The following is a 20461-nucleotide window of genomic DNA, read 5'->3' on the forward strand; positions in this document are numbered from 1 at the left end:
ATGACTGAAAAAGAAAAGAATCAAGGTGTTACAGTGAGCCAGTCAAAGCCCAGACTTCAGCCTGACTAAAATACTGTGTTGGGATCTTAAGAGATCTTTGAATAAACAAATGGCTGCAAACTTTATTGAACTAAAGCAACACTGTACAGAAGAGTGGACCAACACTATAAACACCAGTATTAGCTGAAATGCCCATGGTAATACATAGGTGTTTTCTAATCTTTATATAAAAGACTTCCCTGAGTTCAGCTGTCATGACGGGGCTGAAAACATTTTTACTCATGCTGTAAAGTTGGGCTTTCTAACATGGCAGTCTGTGGGGGATTGACTCACTCACTTTTCACGGGCAGCCTCGAGTGGACATTTGATGAACTGCAGTTTCTAGGACTCATTTTTCCACCGTGCCGCTTGGAAATCCGATTTGAAAGGCAAAACATCCGTTTCACCGCTTTTTTCCATTATAATAGCCCACACATCATAATCTTATCCCACATAGAGCATTTGTAACCACTGTCGCCAATTAGTATTAATTAAGGATCATAATAACAATTTATCATGCAGTTTACTGTGGTGCTGTGGTATGATAAGCTTTATAACATGCTTCATAATTAATGAAAGTGAAATGAATAAAAAGAGTACATAAAAGTAATGACTCATAATCACATTAAAAAAAAAACACATTAGGTTCATATGTGAACCTTTTCAAAAATCACCCTAAACAAACATAGTTTTATTATTCTAGTCCATTTCTCACTTTATTTTTGCATCTGCATTGTACTATATTATTCCTGAATACCGCTTAATGCCTGTGCGCGTAAATGTATAGCCCCTGGTGTCTGTGAAGGCCACACCAGACTGTAGGATTTACATTATTTTTGTCATATGCAGCTATTCGTTGAACCCTTTATGAAGGCATCTGCAGTTCTGTTTTTACTCATTTACTCAGGCTTTTATCTCTAATGTTTCTTTATGCCCCATAACTGAAAGTTAAGAAACATGAAAATATAATATGGTATAAAGAAATATTAGATGGTTAATATTATTAAAAATGATTAGCTTTCATATATTTGCTCAATATTGATCTTTTATCGAGGCACTTTTAATGGTCAGTGAGTGAGGCTTCTCACTCGACTTTGAGCCTTTTGATGGAGCACAGGGGAAGAGGAGATTAAGTTTTCCTTCTTCAACTATAATTCTAGATACATGCAATATGCTATGCAGTTGAAAAGTCCTGAACAACCCCTCATTTGATACTATTTTGCTTTGAGGGAGTCAGGCTTTCTTGATGTTTTTTAAAGTTCTCTTGAACAGCAGTTCTCTGTGCTATCAATGGTTTCCTCTGGAGATGAGTCTGGTTCAAAAACACATGATTTGTTTACATTTCTTTAGTCATATCTATGAAAATGGCAATAACACAGTTTGACTGACATGAAATAGTATTTTGCACCAGCAAGGTGACTCCCAAAGAGCTCTTTGCCTAAAGCCTTCCATATGTCAGCATTGTATTTTGCAGTGTGTCCTTAAAAGAAAAACAGAGTAAACTAGAAAGTGGAGAACAAAAGAAGCATCAGGCCTAAAAAAACTATCTACAGCAGATGAACAGTATCTGAAAGTCATGTCCTTAAGAAAAGGGGGGAACAATCCAGCAAAGACCTGAAAAAGGAAATTTTCACTTGCTACACACGGGACAGACATGACTGGGGGAAAGAAAAGGGAGAAAGAAAGAGGGAAAGAAAAACAGCGGGGAAGAGGGACGGTGATAAGGGGCAAAAAACAAACACCAACAAAACAAACAGACAAAAAATACATATATCAATCACCTGGATCACCTGTTGAGAAAGAAAAAAGAGAAAACAAGCAAAACAAAAGAGAGCAATATAATAAACAACATCATCACGATGATCTATGTGAATATAACAGTAAATACTAAATATTGAATATTATTGTGCAGCACATAGGATCGACAGCACACAGTGTGCTTCGAGGTAGGAGCCAAAAAGGGTGTCGTTTGTGTGTGTGAGCACCCGTGTGTACACCTGTGAGCATGAGCGCGCTTGTATTTAAAAGGTTCCTTCATGTAATGACCTGCTAGAGGGTGTGGGGGAGCCACAGCCCCGTCCTCCAGGGCATGAAGCAGCTATGGAGGAGATCCAGGCTCCAGACATCCAGAGGCCCTCAGAACACAAGAGACCAATGAAGACCCACAGAGGGGCAGCCGTGCCACTATCCCAGAAAGAGCTGAGAAGAGCCCCAGATGAGGGGTCACTCAGCAGCCGAAGCCAGGGGGGGGTTGCAGTGACGTGCCCGTGAGCTCCGCCGGCAGCCAGCTGTGCCAGAGAGGACGAGGGCACCCCACCCCCGAAGGGGCCCAAGCGAGCCCCAGGCTCCAGGCCCCGACAAGCAGCCACCAGGAATGAGCCGGTGTGTACCTGGACGCCCACGTGTCCCCGGACACGAAGAACCACCAATGCACCGATGTCTGAGGGCGTCTGCCACTGGCAGGGGGAGTGGTGGGGGGAGATAGGCCTCCATACCTTGGAGGGCCTTAGATGTCCCTAGAGAGGTGACGTCTGATACCTGATACCTGACATATAGACACGAACAAACAGGCACACACAGATACAAACATCCATTCCCACCCTCATGCTCTCATATGCAATTACTCAGCACTCACCTAACTTGGAGACAGACATAAATAGACACTGTGCACACAATCACACTCCCCAAGCGTACTCTATACCCCAGGTCTAGGTACCCTTGCCTCTAGAGGGGGAAACTGCACCCAGACCCAGGTAGTGTTACCGTCTTCTCTGGGGTGGAGAAAAGCAGACTGCCCCGACTGATGCTGTACTTTTGGGAACTGCAGGGAAGATGGTACACGGAGAGAAGGTCAGGAAGGAAAACAGAGTGTTCCAAGAAATGAAGGCGATGGCCAAGATTGGATGAGATGGTGTCATATTTTAGGAAATCTTAAATAGGCATTCAGCCAGTTTTTATTTTAACATATCAACATATCAAATAAGTGTTATTTCACAATATAGTCGCTATTATCAGTATTTTTCCTTTATATGAAGTGGGGAAAAGGCAACTCAACTGGTGCCCTGCAACCAATCAAAACAGGCAACATGTTGACATTATGTCAGAAATTGCAGTAAATCTGGGTGCATAACAGAGCAGTGTGGGATCATGTTGACAGAGAACAGAACAAAAGGCAGAAACATCCAAAGAAGAGCTTTGAATGTCCTTCAAGAAGCCTGGAGAACTATTCCTGGAGACTACTTAAAGAAAGCTGCCTAAGAGAGTTCAGACTGTGCTGATTAATAAAGGTGGTCACACCAGAATATGTTAGAATTGTACAAACCTTAGTGTAGTTCCATGGAGGTTTGCACATTTCAATAAATCATTGCTTCTCGTTCACATTTTCCTTGCAAAATAAAAAGAAACTATGGTGGCCCAAAAGTTTTGCCCATCACTGTTCAAAAAAAGTGTGTGTAGCTATTATTTTTTAAATTACCATGTCTTAAATTCTTTTTCCTATAAAATAAAAGTTGTGTAAAGTCTTGGGTTTAGCCCAAAGGCACATCATGGGAGGACTTGCACTGGAGAAATCTGTATGCATATCTATCAGCTGTGTTGGCAGCGTTTCTCGAGTAACTGCAAAGTAAGTTAGATGAATCCATTACTGAAGGCGCACAGGCTATTACCTTAAAAACGTCATGCATTTTTGTTCAAATGGGCGAGCTCTGAATGCCATGTAGCTCATAGTCGCTTGATGGCATTCACCTTCTTACTAACTGTTGCTAAAATGTAAAATGATACAGTTGAGCGTGCGCGCCAGCCCGGAAGGTCTCGATTTCTCAAATGACAAAACTGTTTACTCATTTCCTACAAATACTCCTCCTTCCAAATCAGAGTTACTCTATTGCACCATCTGAACTGAATATCTGCGTGTCTGTGCCTTACAAAAACATTCCCACATATCTGGAGGGCTTGCAGGTGCCTGAGCTCAGCAACTCCACCACACAGCCTCGGTTTCCAAGACAGCACGGGCACCTTCTATCATGATTATGTTGTGGGGAGTAAATAAAGCACTTTTTTGGCTTGTCTGCTTTGGACTGGGTGCCGTGTATCCTGAAGCTACAAAGTGCAATTTAGCAACATGTGAAATTCACATTTTACCCGGAGGTAGAGCAAAAGAAGAGAAGAAACAAGCCTGTCGGGAGCGCATGAGATTCTGTTTGACTGAGCGCTCCACACTAGGCCGCTAATTGCCTGCGATTGATGGCAGAAAGCGCTAGAGGAAACGTTAAACTTGCAATGCATCATGGGTAGTTGACCCGTGTCGACTCAGTCTTGTCTGTGCCTCTCGGCGATGTTTCTTTTTCACGCGTAGGCGGGGGTTATTGGCATACGCGAGGCCCGTGCGTGCATTCAGATTTGTGTGTTTGCGTGCGGGGCAGAGAGGACGTTTTGCACAAAGCCTTTGTGGCGCTTAGAACTGGAAAAACATTCTGATCCATCAGACTTCAGGCACGAATCAAAAGATAGCATCTAAAATAATGACCCGCGCTGTGCAGAGATTTTAGAGCCCTTCTTCTTTCCCCTTTTTTGACCTGCTTCAATGGCTCTTTCAGTGGCCGGCTCAAGTCATTGTAGGGGAGGATTGTGTGTGTGTGTGTGTGTGTGTGTGTGTGTGTGTGTCAGTCGAGGGTTCATGCACCTTGCTGGTACAAATTAGCCCTCCCACTCACCTTGTTAAGTGTATTTTTTTTCTTTTTTTTTCGAGAAAATACAAGGAAGGGGGAAAAAAGGCATCAGTTTTGGTGCCCACTGTCCACCTTGTTAAATCGGAGCACACAACGCCTACAAGGCAGCGGTGGGCAGCTACTCCGAGTAGCATCCTCCAGCTTCTGTGTTTGCGTTTCTGAGACAGAGCACGGTTGATGCGGCAGGAGGGGAAATGCAGGTGCTTGTGTTTACTTCCCCCCGGACCTCCCTCCTTCCCTCCCTTCCTCCTCCTCCTCCTTCAGCACTAAGGAATGCAGATACATATTGATCGAGAAAGCGTTCAGGAAAAACAAAACCCAAAAAAAACTATTTATGGCAACAGAAGGAAATTAAATAGTGTCAAACAAAATTACAGAGAAAGAGCAAAGTAATCCTTTAATTTAATTAGGTACATTACAACAAAAAAAATCCCTTCTAAGTCTTGGTTTTTTTTTTCCCTTTTCTTCTGCTCCTCTCTCCCTCTTCGTTTCCTTTGCTCCTGCTGGAAGGCTTTCCCTCGGTTGCTAAGCAACAGGGAAACAGTTTTTCTTTGGTTTTGCCAGTGGCTCCCGGAGGCTGGCAGGGAGAAGGGGGCACAGTGGAGGCACTGTGGAGTCTGCCAGCAGCCGAGTGCATGCCTACAGCTGGGTCGGGGTTGCGGAGCAGCCCGCGATGCCCCTGGCAGGCACCTGGAGGGTTACGGCGGAGTTGACGGTAGAAGGGGCGAGCTCGCGTAGCACTCCGGCCCTCAGGCTGTAAACATGAGGTCACGGAGGGGTCAAAGTGATGAAACGGCGTGGCTTCCAGCCGAGCGGGGGCCACGTCAACCAAAGGCACTCGGAGAAGAAGAAGAAAGCCTTTCCTGAGCTCTTTGTCTTTAAAGGTTGAGTCACAAGTGGCACAGAGTTGCATAAAGTTGCACAACTTTCTAACAAACAGTTTGCAAAAAATATAGCAACACATATTTGAGAGAAAATGATTTCACTGAGGGGTTTTTGACAGGCAGTGGAGTAACTCACAATAGAAACTCTTTCTTCTAATAAGTATGCTAATCAAAGCCTACACTGAAATGGATTCTACTGCTCTTTTATTATGTTGTTCTGTCTCTTTTCAGGTGATTGACACATTGTAATCTTGCTAATAAGCACCTCCAGTGTCTGTTTCCTTCCTATTGTGTTAGTGTTATAATAGGCCAACCTGGCAGGTGCGTAGCGTTTGCTTAGCACTCAATATAAAAAGAAGCTAATCTCACTTACCTGCTATTATCGTGAAACGCAGCCACCCAGCGCGCTGCGTCCTAGCTGTCACTCTCTGCTAATGTCCCCCAGGGGTCAGCAGCCAATCAAACCTCACATTACTCATTTCCTCCCTCCCCTCCCAACCAATCATCCACATCATTATTGGCCTGTCTCTGGTCATTAGGATGTCTCAGTAGCTGCCCTGTCGCTGGATATTTCAAATGCCTTTAAATGAGAGTTTACTATTTAATGAAGATTTCTGCAGGACATGAAGGCAAACGAATGCCATGAATTCATTTCCAGGGCTGAACACAGAGGCTTTTCTGGTGAATTAAAATAAAGACAGTCAAAAATTCAAAGGGCTCACCTCGGCTACAAGTTGAAATAATTGCTGCTTTCAGTTCAAATGCAAGACTCAAATATAAACCAAATCAGAGAACGTGAAAGGCCTGTGCCTGTATTAAATCCTTAACTTATCTTAATCGAGGAGGTGCACAGCAACTCTCTCCAGAAGGCACATTTGTTTAGCGACATTGATGCCCCGTACACTAAAGAAACACATGTTGACATAACCAATTTCTATCATCTAATGCTCTTATTGGTATTCAGACATTTGGTGACTGCAGTCAGCAACCTAGGCAGTTTGTAAGATAGCTCTGGGCAAAACACAGCAAGCTAGCTGTCGTTAACACGACAGTCGCACTAGAGAGAACTTGGAGACCATGACGCAACCAAAATTATTGCAACCGTGCATAATTAACCTTTCATCTTGTTGCTTTTTAAATGGTTACTTTGAGGATGGGGATAAGAACTGCAGCCACTCGCTGTCAACTGCCGTCTTCAAAGAAACTTTTATGTGCAAAGTAGACGGTGATAGTCAGTCTGCTGTCAGTTCATAGTTGATTGGGGTCAAGCTGGCGATTACATGCGGCCTGTCTTTGATAATTGAGAAACGAATTGTGATAAACTGCAAATTTGTTACTGTCAGTTGGAAATCTCCTGTCATCTACATAAACAGAAACTCCTGCAAGAGACTGCAGCCTTTTGCCTTATGAAAGCTAAGATCAGTTCTAGCTCCACTATCACCCTAAACTAGATAAGCTGGAGAAGGTGAATTAATGGATGAAAATTCAGAAATTCTTTTATAAATGGTGAAGTAGTTGTTGCATAACAGCAATTTAACGGCAAAGCTTGAAACCTTATTTTTAAACTGGCATGTAACCAGGGTTGAATTGTATTCTCTGTTCAGTACAGACTGTCTGACTGTGATTGGAAGCAGGTTTCTCCTATCCAGGTGACCTGTGCAATCCTGCTGCAAGTGTAGTCTGTCCTACCGCCCATCAGTCCGGGGTCTTTCTGTGTGGAGTTTGCATGTTCTCGCCGTGTTTGTGTGGGTTCTCTCAGGGTACTCCGGCTTCCTCCCACAGTTCAGAGACATGCAGTTAGTGGGGTTAGGTTAATTGGTAACTCTAAATTGCCCATAGGTGTGAATGGGAGTGCGAATGGTTGTCTGTGTCTTTGTGTTAGCCCTCTGACAGACTGGTGACCTGTCCAGGGTGTACCCTGCCTCTTGCCCTAAGACAGCTGAGATAGGCTCCAGCCTCCTTCCCACCCTGAAAAAGGATAAGCGAAAGAGAATGGATGGATGTTTTTTGCAATTCTACTTTATACTTTACTCTAATTTCACTGTTCCATTACTGAAATCTGGCAGTTATTAGTTAAATATAGCTGACAAAGTAGAGACAGCATTGTTTGAAAGTAGATTAACACCGTTGCCTCAAAGCAAGGTCTTGGGTTCAAAGGTCAGGGCCTTTTTGCGTGGAGTTTGAATGTTCTCTCTGGCTGCTGTGGCTTCCTTTACAGCCCAAAAACATGCAATTAGTGTGTGTTAGGTTAATTAGTGATTCTAATTTGCCCATAGGTGTCAATGTGAGTGCAAATGGTTATCTGTCTCTCTGTGTTAGCTGTGTGCCCCTGCACCTCGCCCTATCACACCTGGGATAGCCCCCCCCACCCCATGACCCAGAATTAAATACATGGAAGAAGATGGATGGATAATGGATAATAAAGTATTGCAGTGAGGTTGCAGGTCTAAGGCACTTCAGTGTTTGGTTCAGTTTTCATGCCTGGAAGCTGTGTCCAGACACAGAGTAAGGACGCCGAAGGGCATTCTCGCTTTGATTTCTATGCCATTAAAAGTCATTGTGCAGCCACAGGCTTTTAATACCCAAAAGCTACACCCATCTGTTTTAATCCTTACATGGACTTGTTTATAAGCTAACTTTAGCAAGTGCTGTTGACCAATGGCACTGGCGGTATTGAGGCAAGGGGCATCGGTACAAGTAAACTGGAATCTGTGGAAAATTGATCCCGTTTTTTAACTAAGGAGAACAAGAGGATAATACTCACAAAAAGATGTGCACACTCGCACTTTTAAGAAGTAGTGGGTTCCAATTAGCTTGTCAGTGGTGGTTGGTAAAATGTGTTAGTGCACCATTTAGCAGCTGTTGTGTCTACATTATGTTTGTGATTATCTTTCTTTCTCTCTGTCTGTGAGTATAAGGAAGCCTGCACTGCTGTTTGAGTCACTCACATAACTGATGCACTGCCACAGCGATGGATTTTTAGCATCAAGGGAATAAGCTGTCTCGTAGATACACACACATACATGCGCATACACAGATAAAGCTGCATATCTGGTAATAATACTTTATATGAAGTGGCAATTTGGTGTCTGTCTGATTGATGTGGCTCCCAGTTTTCTCAGTTTTCTTCTTATGAGGACTTTTTCTGTTGATGTGTCAATAAAGTGCTAGTCTACTGTTGACATTTAACCCCAAGTTTTCAGTTATTTTTCTTAATTTGTTTAGTGATGACCCAGGGTTGAGGACAAACGCTTTTGTGGAGAATTCATAAAAAAGAAAAATACTCCAAAATTCAAAGAGCCTGCCTTGGCCCCATCCTTATGCCTAACTTGGCAGATGAATAAATTTCCCCCGACAAGTGAATAACGCAGTGTTAATCAGTGTGATTTTTTGTGACTTTTGAGAAGGTCAATTGATGCACAATGAGGCAGATGGTTGAGGTCTTCCATGCTCTTCAGCAAGGCACTCAGCATGCTGAAGCTCTCTATTTTCACATTTTATGAGTCCCTCTCGGGCAGATTATTTTTCTTTTTTTTGTAGTTTCTTCAACAGCATATACTGCTGAAGCCTGTGAAAATAAATCAAACCGATACCATTTATATTTGAATAAGAAGAATATAAAGAATATAAAGATATGATTGCTTATTGGGTCTATGAATCCGATGTGCGACTGCAGATTCCCAACCCTAAAAGAACAGTTGAGGAAATATAATCAGAGAGGTGCAATCAGTCTGCAACTAAGCTGACATTTTAATCATTGTGGTCTGTACATCAAAATTTTTTATGTGGTTGACATTTCAAAATGCAAATAACATGCTCTCTGCACAGAAAATGAGAGGAATGCAATACAGCTTTGACTATAGTCGACAGAGCTAGCAGGCGTTGGAAGAGAGGAATTGGAGGTAAAAATGTAAGTTTCCATTCACTTACAGAGGGCCCAGTGGTGCCAGTGTCCAGCAGCCTCGCCTCTGTCAGTGCGCCCCAAGGCAGCTGTGGCTACAATGTAGCTTGCCACCACCAGTGTGTGAATGTGTGTGTGATTGGGTGAATGACTGAATGTAGTGTAAAGCACTTTGGGGTCCTTAGGGACTAAGTAAAGCGCTATACAAATGCAGGCCATTTACATTTTAACAACCAGTCATACAACAGTGGGGGTTTAAATCTGAAGTTATGGACTTGGGCGTCATTTATTTATTGGTATCCAATCAATTGTCACATTGGATGATTCTTCAAAACCAGTTGGATTACTCCCTAATTTGGTCTTGGCAACTATGCTCACTGGCTACTGTGTTACGCTAAAGCAAACATCTAATCAACCGATCACATAAAAGCAACTCAGTATGTTAAGGCATGTAGACGTGATCAAGATGACCTGTTGAAGGCCAAACTGACCATAACACTGAGGAAGAAATCTGATTGAGGTGTTTTCAACATGACATAGGTTGTTGTTGTTGGTCTGAGTATTTCAGAAATACAAAAAAATAACTTGAATAAAAGAGACAAACTCTGTTTCTCTGTATCTACTGCCGATTCATTTTCTTCGTGGTAGTTTCCATAACATTCAACAAAATCTGCAAAAGATGGGACTTTTTGGTATCTTGTAATGTTCAGGTTACAGGCTAATCTTCTTCTGACTGTGATTAAACAAATAAGTATGCATTAGGTAAATGCCAAACTTGCATGTCCTGCAGAATCAACTAGAATGTCGGACATTGTACCAAGATGTGGAACCTCGGACAAGGATTAAAAAGGATGTTCAGTCCCTCATACAGACACACATGCTGTCAGCCTAGTCAGAAGAGAATTCTCTGTCTACTTTGAGCTGATGCTGATAGAGACCCAACATGAAGAGAATCTCTGTCCATAGATAGAGCTTTTTCTCCTAAGGCATGGGCACCAATAAGCAGAGTTCATCCTTTAACATATTACAAAATTGAAATATTCTCATGCATGATCAACGGGCAATCACGGTACCGGCCAGAGTACCGGGAGTAGTTTGTAGAAACAAGAAGACGCAGAGACTGTTCTAGGTGTCATTCCAAACTGACTCAAAGTTTATTATTTTTGTGTAACAGTTTTTATAGACAGACAACATGTTTCAGTTCAGACCCTGCCCACTGGGTGGGGCGGCGTCCTGACAGTTGAATTCCTTTGTTCAGCAAGGGCAATAAAAAAAGCACTCACAAGATCAATAAATCTTTTAGAGATCTTCTACATCCTGAGTTCTGACACAAAAACCAGATGGTCTTCACACAAACATTTTGAGCAAGGTAAAAAGTGATTTGTTGGTGTTTTTCCTTCAACCTTAGCATCAACTTTCACACCATAAATCCTGAGTTGACAAGGCAAGAGAAAATAACAGTTAACATAAAGAGCCTTGTTAAGTCACAGAATCTTCAGTCTAATCTCAACATACTTTTGACAGGTCCATTAAACACTAGACAGTTAGAATCCTTTAGTGATATAAGTTTGCCCATGGTAGAATACTACATGTAGTTATTTGCATTAGGAAATGTTTAATCATATATACCTAAAGGCACATAATTAATGATGTGTGATCTTTTAGCAGACTGCACTGAGGAATGCACTCAAGGAATGCACTCTGTCCCAGTTTAAGTGCCTTGTTTACATATAGATGAACTGTTGGATTTTCCAAACCAGCAGGCCAAAAGAAATGCCCTGGGGTCGCAGCAAGAGGAGATGAAGTTCTAAAACAAAGGGCATTGCAAAAACAGGATCCTTTGTATAATATCACTACAAAACAATATCCTGTAAATGCTAACCGTAGTGCTAAAATTCCCAACACAACAGTAACTGGAATAACCACTTGTTACAACCAAGATGGGCTACAGCAACAGAAGATCACAGTAGTTGCTGCTCTTGTCAGCTAGAAACAGGAGACTGAGACAGGCTCGCCTGCTCTGATGATTTGCAAATAATGCTGCAAAATTCAAATGGTGGGGTCAGAATTTGGCATAAACAACATTAAAGCATTAATCCATCCTGCCTGAACGGTTCAGGCTGGTGGTGGTGGTGTAATGGTGTGGGCGATACTTCTCACACCTGCCTACCTCAGTATTGCTGTTGACCAGGGCCATCTCTAAGATATCCAGCCTGGTACTAGCAAGCTTAAATTCAAACTGGAAGCTGGTCCTGAAAACTAAATAAATAAATTGTTAAATATCCTAGCTATGGTGAAAATATGGTTATACATCTATAACAACTGGTTAAAGTTAAGAATATTTGTGATTATGATTAACACAAAGGCTGATGTTGGCTAATTTGATTCGATTGTTCTTCCATTTTCAATCATTTAAAATGATTTTTTTATTTTCTTCCCATACAGTCTATCAAAGAAGTCACCGGTTATGTGCTGGTGGCACTTAATCAGTTCGACTACCTGCCACTGGAGAACCTGCGGATCATCCGAGGCACCAAACTTTACGAGGGTCGGTACGCTCTGGCCATCTTCCTGAACTACAGACGGGACGGTCTGTACGGACTAAGGCAGCTGGGATTACGTAACCTCACAGGTCAGAGTTATGTCATGAGTGAAATGTATTTTGAACAATACGCTCAATAACCAGTATGTTCATGTGAAAACCTCTTCACGTTTCTCACTTATCTTATCTTAGAGGACAAATAAGGCAAAATAATTCATAAATAAATAAATAACCAAACCAAAATAAATATATTTTCATCATTTTAGTTATGATAATTCACTCTTAAAAAAGTGAGATGCTTAGCAATTTAAACTCCCTCATAAAATAAATAGCATCTTTTTTTTATGAATTATGCATATATTTCCCAGCGCCCTATAAAACATGTTGCCGTTTTCGGCACTACTTGGTATGACTTGTTTTTAACACCCACATATACAGCTTTAATAGGGCCTTTTCAATTAAGTCACAAATCGGAGTTCGACTTTTGAAGTTACGTATCTGCCGCGCTGGCAAATTAATCTTCAGTGTTGCCATATAGAGAGATCAAATGTCTGTGAAAAGTCCTATTTTCCTGTTAATTACATTTTGTTTACACACTCCAAAATGGGCTTCTTTCATGTAATAAGTTTTTGGAAGTGATTGTGCCATGTTTTATGCAACAGCTGCTCCCTTTTTTTTCACCCGCTTGTTTTTGTTATGTCAGCGTGGATAAGCTAAAGTGGATTGTATTTGGAAAGGGTAGCTATTTGTCTGTGCTAAATTTATCTGTGCATAAGGTCCTTGAGCCGCGAACTCTGCATCAGCTAATCTTTGCCATTTTGATGTGACCCAGTGGTAGAGCGACCTTCCAACTACACTCAGAATAACAGAAGCAAGGACTATGTTGTATTACAAGCGTTGAAATCGTGTTTCTCCTGCAACTGCTTCACTGTCTTACCGAATTACATCCCTGCCACTCAGTTTTCTCATTATTTCTATTAGTCATGTGATGTTCACAGATTTAATGGCAGTGCGGCTGCTAAAAGGTTAGTTTTTCCCTGCATGTCGAGGAGTCAGATGTTACCTTTATCTGCCAGCTTGGCTCCAGCATTGCCATCCCTTGCAGAAAGAAACACAAGATGTCTCAGGAAGAACGCTGGCTGACGGACAACTGTCACATGTGATCTTAGGAGAAGCAGTAGAGTCTGGGGGGGTCATGTGTTCTCTTTTACAGCATAATTTGACGCTGTACTTTTGGGAACTGCAGGGAAGATGGTACACAGAGAGAAGGTCAGGAAGGAAAACAGAGTGTTCCAAGAAATGAAGGCGATGGCCAAGATTGGATGAGATGGTGTCATATTTCAGGACGTCTTAAACAGCCATTCAGCCAGTTTTTATTTTAACATATCAGCATATCAAATAAGTGTTATTTCACAATATAGTCGCTATTATCAGTATTTTTCCTTTATATGAAGTGGGGGAAAGGCAACTCAACTGGTGCCCTGCAACCAATCAAAACAGGCAACTTGTGTCACATGTTGACATTATGTCAGAAATTACAATGAATCTGGGTGCAGAACAGAGCAGTGTGGGATCATGTTGACAGACATGGGCAGTAACGCGTTACTGTAATCTGATTACTTTTTTCAAGTAAGGGATTACTATTGCAAAAACGGTAATTAGATTACCGTTACTTTCCCGTAGGAACGCTGCGTTACTGCGTTACTAAAACCGTGATTTTTTTGCAAGAATGTCTCATGACAGTGACGTAAGCAAGCGTGACGTTCGTGGCAACAGCTGTGTGCAGATCAACAATGGATCATATATCGAGTGCAGGAGAGAGTATGAGCGTGCAGCGTTTAAAGCGTGGAAGTACTGAACTTACAAAAACATTAGTGTCCGTTGTGCGTGGGAAGAAAACTTCTTTTTACAGCGAAAAAAACCCTAAACTTCCAAGCAAGCACCGAGTGCGCTACGACATAATGGGAAACTCACAGAGAAACTCGCGGATTCTTCCACTGACCGCTGCGGCACACCTGCACCAGGGTAAACCTCCGCCTGCCCTACTCCTGCTTTACAGGTGAAAATAGAGCAACAGGACCGCTGAGTCTTTGACTTTATTTATTTTCTGCTGTGTTTTACTTGCATCTATTTGAAAGAGTGAGTGTAAACACAAAAATATAATTTATGTGCTGGAATGTGCAGAAAATAGGTTTAAATGTTAAACTAATTTATTCAAGTCAGAGAATGTTGCATATAATTTAATTTTTGCTTGATGCATAAAGTTAAAAGATTAAAACTAATAAAACAAGTTTTAAAAAGAGACTTTTCCGTTTGATTACATTTTGTATGATGGATTATGTAGAAAAAGTAGAATTGGGCTGAAAGATCTATCGCTTTATCACCTATTCAGGTTGTAAATCGTGTTTTTAAAAAGTAACTAAGTAACTAAGTAATTCATTACTTTTGAAAATAAGTAATCAGTAAAGTAACAGGATTACTTTTTGGGGGAAGTAATCAGTAATTAGTTACTGATTACTTTTTTCAAGTAACTTGACCAACACTGATGTTGACAGAGAACAGAACAAAAGGCAGAAACATCCAAAGAAGAGCTTTGAATGTCCTTCAAGAAGCCTGGAGAACTATTCCTGAAGACTACTTAAAGAAATGACAAGAAAGCTGCCTAAGAGAGTTCAGACTGTGCTGAAGAATAAAGGTGGTCACACTAAATATTAAATATCATGGTTGCTAGAATTGTACAAACTCTGTTTTTGCCTTGTATACTGTAATTAAATGTTTCAATAAATGTCTCCAACTATTTCCCATTTTCCACACAAAACACAAAAAGGAGTGGCTCGAGACTTGTGCACACCCAAAAACGAGGTGTAAGGAAACTGTATCAAAAGAAAATGAAAAAAGATGTCATTCATTTCGTTCCGCATGAAACATGAATCTCTATCTGGCAGAAGAAAGGCGTTCCTGCTGTCAGAAAGGGCAATGAAGGTAAAAAGGCAGTGATGGGAACTGAAAGGAAACAACTCTGGACCTGGGATGGGCATTGTAAGCGCACACCCGGGGAGGTTGTCCTTTACCACATCAGAAAGACTGAGCGACTGAAGGAAAGAATATAAAATTGCTTGGAAATGAAAAATGTCAGTTAAGAACTGCCTGTGTTTGTCTAAGTCTCCTCATGCTCTGTATTATACAGTATCAGTCCATCTCGTTCATTTTATAGTTTACTAAATGGGAAATGCCTGTTAACTGCTTGTAGACAAGACCGCAAAGGACAGATCACGAAGCCGCTTTGAGTCTGTAGACAGCTTCTTCTTTGTCTTTAATCTTGTTGGATTCTGGAAGAAATTTGTTGGATTCCTTTACTTCGCCAAAACAAGATGAAATTCTTGTTCTTCCAACACGGATGGAGCTAAATCTTCTCGAGTGTTATACCATGGCCAATGGGAAAAATCACATCCAACACGTATGTCCTCTAAAGCACAGCCAAAGGACAAAGACAAACGCATGAGGATCCGCCAGTGACTGACGATTGTTTCTCAAACCAAGGTATCAGAAGTAATTTGTTAGAATTGAATCAAATGAATTAATAATAGAAGATCATTGAGCATACGGTTTATTGTAGCACATTTAGGGTTTGGGATTTCCTTTTTGTTTTCTTGCAGAGGAGATTGCCAAAACATACAAAAAGGGAAGGGTAACAAACTGGCCAAGCCACTGGGATGCTTCTGCTATATCCCACTTTATTGTATTTTGCCTGAGGTTTCTTCTCTGGCATCGATCTGCCTACTTTATTCCTCTTTCCTGTGGGCATTGTAATTTATCCTGCATCTATCCTGCACTCTCGCTTCAGGCAATTTCTTTGTCCGACGTCTCACAGACGAACCAAATTAAGCTTGGTGTAAAACAGAAGTCACGTGTCTTGAAGTCCTTTTGTTACGTCTTTGAAAGAAGGTTCAGCAGGAGCAGTAAAATGTTAGAAGCCCATACATCACCGCTGGTGTTCAGGAGGTTGTTTGGCAGAAATTTATAGTTGGCTCTTATGCCGTTGACTTTGCAGTGGTGTTTATTTATTTATTTATTTATTTTTATGATTGATGACCAAACAGTGGTCCATATTGAACACCTGACAGATTTAGTTTAATATGCAGTGTTTTATGGAGTTGGAACGCTGTGATAAAGGACTCCTGAGAGAGGGCACGCTGACATCCTAAGCCAGTAAACCGGTAGGACGCCTTCCATTTCGACCACCCCTACAAAGAGAGCGAGGCCTAAGAGCACCTTTATCCCTGAATGACTCATGATGGGCAACACATTGCTCTTTTCAGTTCCTGTGCTGCAAATAACATGGACTGAAAGGATCACACGCAAGGTGAACAGGAAATGTCATCTCATTGGCCAGCTTGTGTTTTGATTAAGTCCTTCCCCCCCCCACCTTTTTTTCTCTCACAAGAAACAGCTCAAGCAGGTCCACCTGTTCTCTAAGGTGTTTTGTTTCCCCTGAAGTGAAACGATTGCGTGATCAGTGTGCTTCATAAGAAGCCAGGAACGAGACAATGATGCAATTACTGTCCAGCATTTCTGCGTCGTTCCATGTTATCGAATGACCGGTAAGTCCAGTAGTTTTTGTGCAACTATCGGGCTGTTGACGGTGGAAGAGAAAGTGTGGGATCCTTTCCGAGTGCAAGAAGTTTCTCCCTGCATTATTTATGCCCACAGTGCATAATGCACATCTCCAAATTTCTCTCTCCCCTCTTCTTTTTTTAACATTTTTCTCGAAGCGTTTGGAGATTGCGTCGAGCCGCAGAGGCAGAATTTACTTTGGGTTTCCTGCCTGTCTGCCTGGCACTCCTCCCGTGCCCCGTTTCGGCACATAATCAGGATAGGCGCTTCACAATGCTAGACTTTAGTCCATACCGCCTGATCCCAACACACCCCGGTGCCGCAATTAAGCCAGATGCATATAGATCAGTGCAGTTCCTCTTGATTCCCTCTGCACCTCTTCCTGGGAAAAATGGGAAGTACAGTATCTCTCTCTCTCTCTCTCTGTTAAGCTGACAATTAGGCCAGCAGATTATTCTCCTTTCCTTAACGACAAGGAAGATAACATGCACATTTGCTTAGATTCATGTATGATGTAATGTACTCATTTGTAATTCATTTTCTATCCCACCACTGCGTCCGCCATATCTACAAGGGATGTACGCTTGCCAAGGAAGAATATATTCAGCATTTCTCGCTGCACACAATACATTAAACAACAGCTTTTCGGCTACTTTATCCCTCTGTGGATTTAGTACACAGTAGGTGTCCGCAGAAAGCATGAAATTCAATTTGGCTGCGGAGTTAGTATGCATACAGTTGTGCAGTCTTCATGGCAGCGAGGATATAGAGTAATCTGTGTTAAAGGGACTCCTCTGATATTGACTTGTTCAGCTTCACCCTGTGGTCCTCAAGCTCTTTCTGAGCCAGTATATAACACCCATAGGAAGCCACGAGAGCTGTGTGCATACATACACCACGGCTCGCTACACATAGCAGTGCTAATTACCCCATGCGGCGCAGCAGTGGGTATCGTAAGCACCCGAGCTGATGAAGTGCTGCGTGTGAAATGGTTTTCAGATCCAGTTTCCGCCTCTTTCTTTGCTTAACTTTTGCTTTGTTTTCGAGCTTATTCCCCCCCTCTATTCCTCCCCCCCCCTACCCTGTGAAATTGCCCATTTGGATGAGAGCCAAATGGCTCAGCATGCCCCAAAGAGAGCTCCGACTCCAACTTCCCATCTGGCAGCAATGCCCCCTTTGCCCGTGTGCAGAAAGCAAAGCACCAGTTTTTGCCATCCCCCTGTTCGTTTATTCTGACAACCTCTCTTCTTTTATCGCCCACTTTCATTCAGACTCACTGGGGGGAATAGTGACACTGCTATGTTTTCACAACCTGGCAGCATCCCAAGGATCCCCTAATTTAAAACTAATAATTTACTGCTGCTGTCTCGCTAATTGCAGCATTTTTGTGGGCATTTTGAATGCATTTAGGCCAAATTACCAACAGCAGTTACTGCTGAGATGAATTGATTAACAGACTTGATTATAATTAACCCCATATGCATCTTCATTTTTAGAGCATGACTATTGATTTACCAGGTCACGGGGATTCTAAGTTATTTATCATTTTCACAGTCGCTCAGCTTGGCTAGATCAGCTGAGCAGATGGTGATTTTTCTTCGTGTTGGAGGAGATTTGTGAGCGAATGATCACCAGATCACTCCAGTATCAGTTGAATGCATCCTGATCCCCAAACGTCTGATGCTAATAAAGATATTCATTGGTATCCATTCTTTGACCCTCCAGTAGTGACAACAGTGGATACTGTGAGATATAGCTTCTCTCCTGGAGAACACAAAGATGTAAGAACCACGTTTTCCAGCCGTAAAGAAGTTTGCATCCCATGTAAAAACTTTGTGTCGACCTGCCGCTTATATTTTTTTTTGTAAATCACTTTTTACTTTCACCCTCTGTTTATAAAAGTGGTTTCTTTTACTCTTTCTTCTCCTTGTCTTTTTGTTGTGTTCATGTTTCTGTCTTCCTGTTTGTCTCCTTAACTTCTGTCTTGTCTCGCTTTCAGTTGCTTCCTGTTTTATTTCATGCACTTTTTGTCCTTGCAGTTTACTTCCCCTTTTGATCCTTTTCCTCTCCTTATCATCTTGATTCAGTTCAGTTGCCACCAGCAACCACCAGTCACTTCTTCCTTGTGATTGGTTTTGTGACTACCAGACTGCCACAGTCACCCAACTTTTAGAAGTCCTTGTCTGTAAACACCAACTACTAGCCTAGTGTTAGTAAATCTTGAAAAAGTTTGACACTGACCGGAAACAAAGAACCTACACCTTCACAGCAAATGTTGTGACATACTGAAAGGGGGTAACTTCTACTTTTAAGGTGAAAGTGAAGGTCTCCGTTTCCAGTCTGCTGAAACCTTTTCAAGTTTCATTGCTGCTCAGCAAGTAGTTGGTAGGTGTTTGCAGAATCTGCCCTGGTTGGGTACATAAAGTCTATTAAAACATCTGTATGTAACGAACTGCTAACATAACCTGGTGCAGCACTGATGACAGTGAATACCTTGTGCATGATGGCAGCAATGATGCCAGGAACATAGGTTATGTGTACATTGCATTAATATAAAACCAGTAAGGTTTTGCATATTTAAAATTAATAAGAATCAGACATGCAAAAAAGCCTCTGTGTAAGCTGCGCATTTCTCAGCTACTGAGAATGAGCAAACTTCCTCTTCTTAAGTTTTAGAAGTATAATAAAAGCTGAATTTGATCTATACAGTAAATCCCTGCAGTGGAGAGTACAAAGATCCTGCACATCAAAGCTATTACATCCTCTTTTTATTCTTTTTAAAAAGCATACACCTAAAAAGAGGAATCCTGTAGCTCATATTAAGACAACTGACTCTTGTTGCCTTTTATTCCTCCACGCTTGCCTCCATTTGTAACTTTTCCCCACCTCTTTTTCATATCCCAAACTGGCAATTCAGAGAGATATGTTTGTAGACAATAAATGTTAGGCGCTTTGGCCGGCTGTATCTTTTCCATTTTGCTTCCAGTTTCCGGCAGCATTCCTGTTTTCCCTGTTATGGAATAAAATAAATAAATAAATATTGGGGTAAAAAAGCAACCATGATAATTGTGTTTGGAATTTGTATAGAAAAAAAACTTCCAAGGCCTCTTTATTTAACATAAAGCTTGTGGTGTGATCTCCAAAAAGTGGTGTAATTACTGAAAGATCAAATAGAGCAAAAGCGGCTAATGCTAATACCCACTCACACTCTGGACTGTTATGAAGAAGAGGGAGAGTAGAGGGATGGGGCCCATTAATAATGAATCCAGTGTCATCATTAAGGCGGCAAATGATTAAAACATATCTCCCAGCTTCAAACGCTGCTTTGGTACCCCAGAAAATGCTGCAGTCGTGGATCTGCAAAGCAAGAGAGCCCTTCAGTCTGCTTGTGAAATAAAGTTTTGCTTTTTTTTTTTCTTTCATCTTTATCCCTCTTTTTGGAGTGTTGAAAGACCAAAGCACCAGCATTCCTTTTTGAAAACAAAAAACACTTCAGAATTATGTAATGTAATGCAACCCGTAAATCCACACGTTTCTTAGATATGAACTTTCATGCAAAGTCAGGTTGGAAATCATTTTGCAGCACATTCCTGAGGGCTCTTACTTGTGCTGTCACTTGGAGAAAAGGCAGCCGGGCCAAAAGAACCTCAGTCAAACCTGCTGTCGTCCTGCTGTATGTCTGCACACAACAGGACGACACGTCTGGCTTTAATTTTTTCTTCTTTTCACATCTTATTTCCCATATTTTTTTCTC

The 20461-nt window shown here is 41.7% G+C and overlaps 1 protein-coding gene and 1 long non-coding RNA gene across 4 annotated transcripts in view; one reads left to right on the plus strand and one right to left on the minus strand.

Moving 5' to 3' along the window:
• LOC120746115 (receptor tyrosine-protein kinase erbB-4-like) overlaps nt 1-20461 on the plus strand; it is a 353488-nt gene that overhangs the window by 198393 nt on the left and 134634 nt on the right. For all 3 annotated transcript variants that reach the window (XM_040051409.1, XM_040051411.1, XM_040051410.1), the window contains exon 3: nt 11997-12183. In XM_040051409.1, the coding sequence (XP_039907343.1) occupies nt 11997-12183 (187 nt within the window). The remainder of the gene's footprint in view (nt 1-11996; nt 12184-20461) is intronic.
• Nucleotides 2702-14120, minus strand: LOC120746131. The gene is made up of 3 exons (XR_005698785.1): nt 14109-14120; nt 6373-6377; nt 2702-2839 (listed from the first exon to the last, which is right to left on the minus strand). It is a non-coding gene; the product is annotated as an uncharacterized LOC120746131 (long non-coding RNA).

The sequence above is a fragment of the Simochromis diagramma genome, unplaced genomic scaffold (assembly GCF_900408965.1).
Source record: "Simochromis diagramma unplaced genomic scaffold, fSimDia1.1 OVJJ01000107.1, whole genome shotgun sequence".
Taxonomy (NCBI): domain Eukaryota; kingdom Metazoa; phylum Chordata; class Actinopteri; order Cichliformes; family Cichlidae; genus Simochromis; species Simochromis diagramma.